At 43.4% G+C, this 8,559-nt stretch overlaps 1 protein-coding gene across 4 annotated transcripts in view; it reads right to left on the minus strand.

Annotated features, from left to right (window-relative positions):
- The window catches only part of ZNF583 (zinc finger protein 583), a 62,128-nt gene that overhangs the window by 10,135 nt on the left and 43,434 nt on the right, over positions 1-8,559 (minus strand). The window contains exons 3-4 of one of the 4 annotated variants that reach the window (XM_008588117.1): positions 1,801-1,927; positions 1,407-1,502 (exon numbers count right to left, since the gene is read on the minus strand). In XM_008588117.1, coding sequence (XP_008586339.1) covers positions 1,407-1,502; positions 1,801-1,927 — 223 coding nt within the window. Of the gene's footprint in view, positions 1-1,406; positions 1,506-1,800; positions 1,940-8,559 lie in introns of those variants that run through there. The other 3 variants (XM_008588116.1, XM_008588115.1, XM_008588118.1) reach the window with 3 other exon arrangements.

The following is an 8,559-nucleotide window of genomic DNA, read 5'->3' on the forward strand; positions in this document are numbered from 1 at the left end:
TTTTTTTTTTTTTTTTGGTGGCTGGCCAGGTTTTGGAGTTACAGGTCTGTGCTCTAACCACCTCAGCTAACCGGCCAGCCCATTATAGGCATTTAAAAAAGTTAAAAAGTATAGAATACTCTTCAGCAAACTGTTGGCAGTAGTTATCTCTGGATGGTGGAATTGGAGGGAACTTCCCTCCAGGTGATTCTGAGGCATGCCAAAGTTCAGGTACCGTTGTTCTAATCCAAGGGTGGGCAAATATTTACTATGTGGCCCTTTACAGCAAAAGCTGGGGGGCTGGCCGGTTAGCTCAGCTGGTTAGAGTGTGGTGCTGATAGCACTAAGGTCCAGGGTTTGATCCCTGTACCAGCCAGCCACCAAAAATAAATAAATAAATAAATAAGATAAAAATAAAACAGAATAGCTGTACAAAATATGAGAAAATTGGAAACCATTATAGATATAACAAGAATATAATACACTTTGTTCAAATTCATGGAAATAAATCTGATAACCTAAATGAAAAGGATAATTAATTATCTAGGAAAATAAAAATGCATAAAATTTAATCAAAGACAGAAACTGTAGAGAGGCCATTTACCACAAAGGACACTGAGAAAGTTGACAAAGACCCACTTCCCCATAAAGGCCTCAGCATCAGGCTTTATCTCTCAAACTCTTAAGACCAGTGATCTCATTCATTCACACTGACATCTCTAAATCAGATGTTTTTTCTGAGCCTCTGTCTCCCAATCTAATCACAAGTTGCACCTCTTTACTTGGAAATCTCCCCATCCCATAAAAATGTCCCCAGCCAAATTCATCATCTTTCCTCCTACCAATCTATTCTTTCTTCTGCTTATTGTTATTAAATGCTATCACCTTCCAGTCACCCAGACTTGAAAATAAAACTGATAATATCTTAACTGATAATGCTTTCTTTTTTCTTTGATGGTTTTTATAAACCATCTGAATAATCCCAAGAATTTAGCAGAATGCTCTGCTCAAAGCAGAAACTCAGTGAGTCTTGGTAAAAGAATAAGTGAATAAATAAATGCATCAATCCTTAAATCTAAAAGGAATGAGTAAATGAAAAGGAAAAAAAAAGTCTGTATTTTTTCTAAATGAAATGAAGCAACTTGTGCAAAACTAAAAGGCAAGGATAAGGAAAGTGAGATCTGGATTCAGAAAATAGGAAAACGGGTTATCAGAGAAGACAGTAACTTGTGGGGGAATACGAGTATACACAGGAGAATAAATTGGGGAGCTCCTGCTAAGGATGCCTCTCAATGTTTCTTCCCCGACCTTCAGCTGTTAAGGAAAGAAAGCTACCCATGAAACATCAATTTTGAGCTAGAACCTTTCAGAATAGCTCATCTTTATCCTGGCAATGGCTTCTACCTCTCTAGTTCATTCTTACTCACCAAGGCATGTGCCTCTTGTTCCCTCCTTCTTCACCATCCAGGGCTCTTTTCCTTGCTCCAATAATGAGATCACATCTGGCTTAGAAACAGAAACTCCTGCTTACAAGAAATTAAAGAGAAATTAGCCAGGACTATAAATGAGATCAAGTTCCTTGGTCATGAGGAAGGTTAGGGCATTATAGGAGGGAGTTGAGAAAGAGATAAAGTATTCTGAAGAGTGGAGAAGATGAAGTTGCAGAAATAGTCTAATGACACTGCCAGTTTTACAAAACTCGACCTATTTTGGGGAGCACAAAAAAAGAGAAATTTAGTGAAGCACATCAGAGGCTTCCCAAACATTACATTGGAATGCAGTCCTATGTGCAAATTCTGAATTATAGGGAGACCTCCTTACCCAGTGAGACCAGGCTCCTATAGTTCTCCAACATCACCTTCCTGTACAAATTCCTCTGGGCAGGGTTCAGCCATTCCCACTCCTCTTGAGAAAAATTTACAGCCACATCCCCAAATGTCACCAAATCCTGAAATGACATAAACACATTCCTGCTCAACGAGCATTCATGCCCCTACATGGGCCAAGGTTAAAGAGTTAAACTGTCTTCACTTTTGGAGAGAAATACTGCAATAGCAAAATTTTCTGGCTCTATCTTAGGTTCTAAGTGATGTATGCTAAGGAATTGCTAGATGACTTCTCTGTGCTTACTTTTGATATTGTCATGGAAAGTATACAGTTTCAGAGATAATCTCTGCTGGTGGAGAAAAGATTTACAACACACACACAAAATTGGGCAATAACAGAACACTGTAAATAATCAAATATAAAATAATATGTTATTCATACTAAATGCCAGAGCATCTCTCAGTATGGGGAAATCAAGATAAACTGGAGCTGTAAAGAAAGACATCAAGGAGGAGGCAGACCATGAGTTAACTGCTTACAAGATGTACATGGTCTAAACTGGCATTTTTCCAAATTCTGTACAATGGAATGGTCAACATTCCAGAGATAACAATAGGGATATATATAAATATATTTGATGCTTAGAGTGATTTCCTAAAATTAAATATATATGTAATAGAAATAGTAAACAAATTTTATAGTGATTTTGCAAAAACATGAAATAAAAAATGTATGCCATAACAGAACAATCAGGAAGTTGAGTGTCAAATCACCTGACATGTGAAGTTATGCCACTGAATTTGTGCTCGGTGGCAAAGACAACATTTGCCAACCAGCTGTCAAAGTGATGCATGTCATCTAATTGGTGACATCATTCATCTTACATATTTTATAATAAATATTACACATTTTTTATTTTCCGTATTACACATCTCATAATTGCAACCTGAGTGTTTTGTTTGTACATTAAACATTTATTTTATACAAACTCTTTCCCTGGAGATGGCTTTAAATGAATGGAAGGAATATGGTTTAAATGAACAGTGGGCTTGATGTTTCAAAAAGTATCTGAATTGAAACCAGCAAAAAGTTGGCATACACAAAATGAAGTAGATCAAAGCCTTTGACTTCTAATGTCTGAGAAGCAGGGGTAATATTGAAATAAATGTCTGAATTCATATAACCAGCACCCTGTAAGAAGAAATCAAAGAAGTACAATAAAAGTTACTTGTGCTTGGGATGAATTTCCTTTGGAAATAAAAATTGTCTGGAGACTCTGTGTAAGAGGCAACAAAAGATTATCTAACAGCTCTTGATAACCCCACTAAATTTCAAAGACAGCTGGTAAATTATGCTACCTAAGAGACAAAATAATAGTAATTTAAGCACTATTAATTAACATAAATAGTGACCATTTCCAAATATGATAATAAAGTGCATTGAAACGTACCTATAGCTCTCTCTAGAGGAATATACACAGTTGTGCATGTCTAATGAGGAAGACAGTTTTTAAAATGTTACAATATAGCTCTCAAATAATACCACTGCATGTTGAATTAAGGGTCTTTATAACAAGGAACAGGACCTAGTTTACTCCCTAAAAATTCAAAATGAGTGTTGTTCCTAACGAGATAAATCTGCCCTAGATTACCAGGGTTTACAGTGTGGTTTGGTATTTTTAAGTTTGGCATGTCACAGATCAAAGCCTGCTCTTAAGCTGGGCTGATATGCAGATGGCACTCGATGGTACACCTGAACAGCTATACTGATTTCTTAAATATTGAAATACTGCAAACAGTGGTTGGTAAACAGCTACTGCACTGAGTCCTGCTAGAGACCACACCATATTTCCCCACAATCCAGCAACTAAAGACTAATGACCAGCCTGGGAGTAGCTTCCAGGATCCCAGTTGGAGTAAGTTTTGTTGTGTGCCCTTGCCTAAGTGGTTGTCAAATATGAACATCACCCTTACTCTTACACAACTCTTTGCAGATTAATGCTCATACTGAAGATATACTCAAATACATTAGTGATATTACACAGAAACATTTTTAATGAAAAAATTGAGTCAATATTTGAATTGTTAGTTGCCTGAGCAATGCACAAAAATGTAAAGAAGACTATCCATAAGAGAAGCAAAAGTATGAATCCAAGAAACATCAGTTACATGCATCAGCTATTTAAAAATCCTTCCATCTCTGAAATACTTCTTAATACAGGGAAATCTGAGACAGTAAATTAAGTGTTCAAGGAAGGAAGGGAACGTGAGTCAGGTCTGAAAAATTAAACCTTGTGCTAGACAAGACTGGGCTCTGCCAATCATCAATTCCACTGAAAGCCAGACATTTTGGGCAAGAAAAAGTATTCCACGCACGTCATTTCTTCTGTAGACAGAGTTGAGGCAGCTTTTGCTAGGTAAATTTCTTAAAAGACATTTTTTAGCTGAATGCCTGAACTAATGGATTCCAGGTTTTGACTGTCTAACATTTTTCCTCTCAGCCAATGAGACCTGAATATCTTTCAAATATTTTTATATTTATTTTGATTTGATAAATAAGGAATTTCATACAATTTTGTCATCAATAAAGAAACATAGAAAATAATGTCCAGTATGCTGTCCTCAGTGATTTTTTCCCTTTTTAAGTTAAAGAATTGTAATTCTTCCACTCCCATGTGTACCTCCCTGTGTCACCACATCTTCTGGAAGCAATCAAAATTTACAGTTAGGAAATATTTGTTCAATGTTTCCTTATACAGACATGTTTATGATTATTTATATATATTCATTTACCTGTAACACAACTTTTGTTGGCTGAAAAATTTACTAACCATATGCTTATTTTCAGATAAATGAATCTTAATTTTTCACTATGATGCAGCAAACGTCCATTCTTGTGGAATTCTTATACATGCATTTGTTTCTGGACATTATATGCTAATCTTTTGATTCGCTTCTTCTGGCTTCCATCCACACTATTACTGTTTTTGTTATTAAAGATTTATGTAGCTCTTTTTAAATATAGATTTAAGTGTTCCCCCATTACTTTCTTTTTTCAAAAAATGTCCTATTTTTCCATATTAATTCTACTAATCCTAACTTAAGGCCCAGAATATCACAGCTGTAGCCTGCTACTAACTCAGGATGTCCCTAAAATGGGACCTCATCACTCCCATGGAATCTTGCTCTTCAACGCCCACAGCCTACCTGGAAAAATCCCTGCCCTAGCTGACCTACACTTTAATACTCAAGACATAACACATCCCACTCACAATCACCTTGAGCAAGAGACCATGCAGTGTTCGATGACTAAGACTACCCAACAGCCCTCCTGTCTTGCCTTCCTTCCAAACGCAGCTCTGTGAAAAAGCTCTGTGCTAACAGCCACGTCTGAAAATACACCTCAACTTCAACAAATCAAGTCCCCACTGTTGGGCCGGCTGGATCGGGAGGACTGGAAAGCAGCAACGAAGTGTCCAGGGAGCCTCCATCTTGTAAACTCCACCCCCCCCCCCCCCCCCCCCCCCCCCAAGTCGGGAACCCAAAACTGAACCCAGCTCAATTCCATACCATATATGCGCAAAAAACTCACCAACAGCCCTCCCCTATAAATACCTGTTTGTATCCACCCTGGGCGCGACTTCCCCGGCCTCACTCTCTTGTGAGCAGCGGAACCTCACTCCAGAGCGCTTCCATTAAAGCTCGCCTGGAACCCACTGCCTGGCTCCTCTTGTTACTGACCACCGCCGACTTGAACCGGACATCTGGTGCCAAAACTCAGGGGGAGGTTGAGGCCGCGCTCCGGTGGGAGCCTCCCTCCTCTCCTTACCAGGACCTCATCTGAGCCCCAGGCCTCGAGACACCGGGTAAGTTCCCCCGATTCCATGCCCCAATTGGGATGGCCCTGCCTGGAAACGCATGGCCACGTCAGGACGACTCTACCAAGTCACCAGGTGACTCCTGCTCGGCGCCTGAGGATCAGGAGACGTCCCCCTCCTCATGACAGCCACCTTCCCTCCGTCCGCAGCCTGGGATTCCAAACAGGGATGCCCGTTTTAATCCCTGGCCTGCCCGGCAGGAATCATGGGAACTGCCCAGTCCAAATTTGACCCAAAAACCCCTTCTGGAATGACTGCTGGTCGGTCTCTCACAGGATTCGAGGGCCACCTCAGGCATTGCTGTTTGGGGCGGGGACATCAATTAAACAATCAGTCTCAACGACTCCTTCGGGGCATTTCCGGCTATCAGGTTTTCACAAATTTAAGTAATTTCTGTGGTCGCCAGGTCAAGTGGTCCAGAGTTTGTACAGGCGGGCTTTTGGGGGTTATGCTGTGCCCCTTTTTCCTGTACCCTCCGTCTTCCAGGTTCTTAGCTCAGTTGTGGCTGCTCCACTCCTGGCACCCGGAGGTCCCTTCCTCCTTTTTAGTCTTGCTTTTTGTCATTTGTAACTGCTTCATTCTTTTTTCCGGAGCTCCTGGAGCTCCCTTTATCCATCACCTGTTTTACTTTCATTTTACTGTAACTGTTTTGTCCCCGTCTCCGGAGCTCCTGGAGCTCCCGTTACCCATGTTACTTGTGCGCGCTGGTTTCTCCCCCGCTCTTGTCTTCTAAGTTCCCCTGCCCCAGATCAAACCAAACTTTTTACTTTCTTTTTCCCTTTCTCTCTTATTTGTCTGAGCCAGGACCCACGGCTATTTCCCTTACCTTTACCTGTATTCAGCCTTTTTTCTGGGGCTGCACGCTAGGAATTATGGGAACTGCTCAATCTAAATTCATTTTAAGTGGACCGGCCTCTCCTTCTTGATCTCCTGGAGTTCCGCGCACATTTCCGAGCTCCTGGACCTCAACCTTAACTTCTTGTCTGCTTCTCCATCTTCTACCACCATTGTTAAGCTCCTGACCCTTTTTTACTTCTGCTTTGGAACCAGACCGGGTTTCATTTTGAATTAACTGGCTTTTCCTTTTGGAATTCAACTTCAACTTCCTCCTTGTCCTTTGAGCTCCTGGAGCTCAACTCTAACTTCCTATCTGTTTGCCTTTGAGCTCCTACAGCCCAACTCTGACTTCCTGTCTGTTTGACCTGTTCCTCTACCTGTTTCTCTGACTTTCTACTTCTTTATGGAATGGCTCCCACGTCACCCTTGCCCCCAGTGTGCTCACGTCCCTTCCCTACCTACCCACCATTCCCATGTCCTCCTCACTCAGACCACACCTGCTCCGTCTGCCCTGAATCCTTCCCCCCTTCTCCTCTGTCCAAACCCCCTGAAAACCTGGCCAGTCCGCCGGCTCGGGGGCCAGCAACTCTTCCTCCCCCTCCCTAATCACAGCCTCCTTCTCCCCCTTCCCCTGCTCCTTCAGCACCTGCCCCAGTGCCTCAGGCTGACCCAAAACCTTCACCCCCGACTCGCCTCCCATTTCCGCCCAGACGTGGTCCCGAGTAATCCCACCTGCCCCCGACCTGGTCTGCCCCTTAAGGGAGGTGGCTGGTGCCGATGGTTCGAGTTCATGCACCTTCTCGCTCCAAGACCTCTCCCAAATAAAAAAGCAGCTGGGTTCCTACTCTGTTAAGCCGGGAAACTACACCAGAGAGTTCCAATATTTAGCCCAAGCATATGACCTAACATGGCACGACTTACATGTCGTCCAGACTACACCCTCACAGCCGAGGAGAGGTACCGCATCCAGGCTGCTGCCCGAGAATGTGCAGATCAGGTCCATTTAACTGATTCGACTATACTGTAGGGGCTCAGGCGGTTGCCACCACAGACCCTGGGTGGGACTATCCTGGGCGACAGTCAGGATGGCCGCAGATGTTGCAACCACATGGTTCAGTGCCTCCTCACCGGAATGTGGGCGGCTGCTAATAAGCCTGTCAGTTACGACAAACTGCGGGAAATCGCCCAAAGTTCAGATGAAAATCCCGCCGTTTTCCTTAATAGACTCACTGAGGTCCTACTTCAGTTTACCTGCCTAGACCCCTCCACCCCGGCAGGAGCTACTGTCCTAGTCACTCATTTTATCTCTCAGTCAGCCCCTGATATTTGTAAAAATTTTAAAAAGGCTGAGGAGGGTCCTCACACTCCCATTCCCGACCTGGTGAGAATGGCATTTAAAGTTTTTAATGCCCGGCAGGAAACGGCCAAACTTAAAAGACAAGCCTGGGTCCAGCAGAAGGTCCAACTCCAAACCTAAGCCTTGGTAGCAGCCCTGCAGCCGGCTGGCTCTGGGATCCAACGGAAAGGGGTAACCCAGGGCACCCCCCAACGCTTGCTTCAAATGTGGCGCTGACAGACACGGGGCCCGTCAACGTCCAAATCCGAAGGAACCAACGCATCCGTTGGAGGATGGGCCACTGGAAATCTGACTGCCCTGGCACTGGAGGATCCCCGGCACCTCCATGCAGGGGAAACTCCGAGCCAGTAAGTCCTGCCTTCCGGCTCCTTGGCCTGGATGACGACTGATGGGGCCCAGACTCGGAAACCCTCTCACCCACACCGAGCCCAGGGTCTTGCTCCAGGTAGCGGGTAAGTCCATTTCCTTCCTGTTGGACATGGGGGCTACCTCCTCTGTTCTGCCGTCCTACTTGGGCAGCAGCTTCCCCTCCCCAGTGGTGGTCATGGGAATTAACGGCACCTCTTCTAATCCAAGGACCACCCCACCCCTTTCCTGTAGCCTGGATGGGTTTCCCTTTTCTCATTCTTTTTTTTTTTTTTTTTTCCTTTTTGTCTTTTTTCGTGACCGGCAACGGATCGCA

Source organism: Galeopterus variegatus, unplaced genomic scaffold, assembly GCF_000696425.1.
Source record: "Galeopterus variegatus unplaced genomic scaffold, G_variegatus-3.0.2 Scaffold4675, whole genome shotgun sequence".
In the NCBI taxonomy this organism is placed as follows: Eukaryota; Metazoa; Chordata; class Mammalia; order Dermoptera; family Cynocephalidae; genus Galeopterus; species Galeopterus variegatus.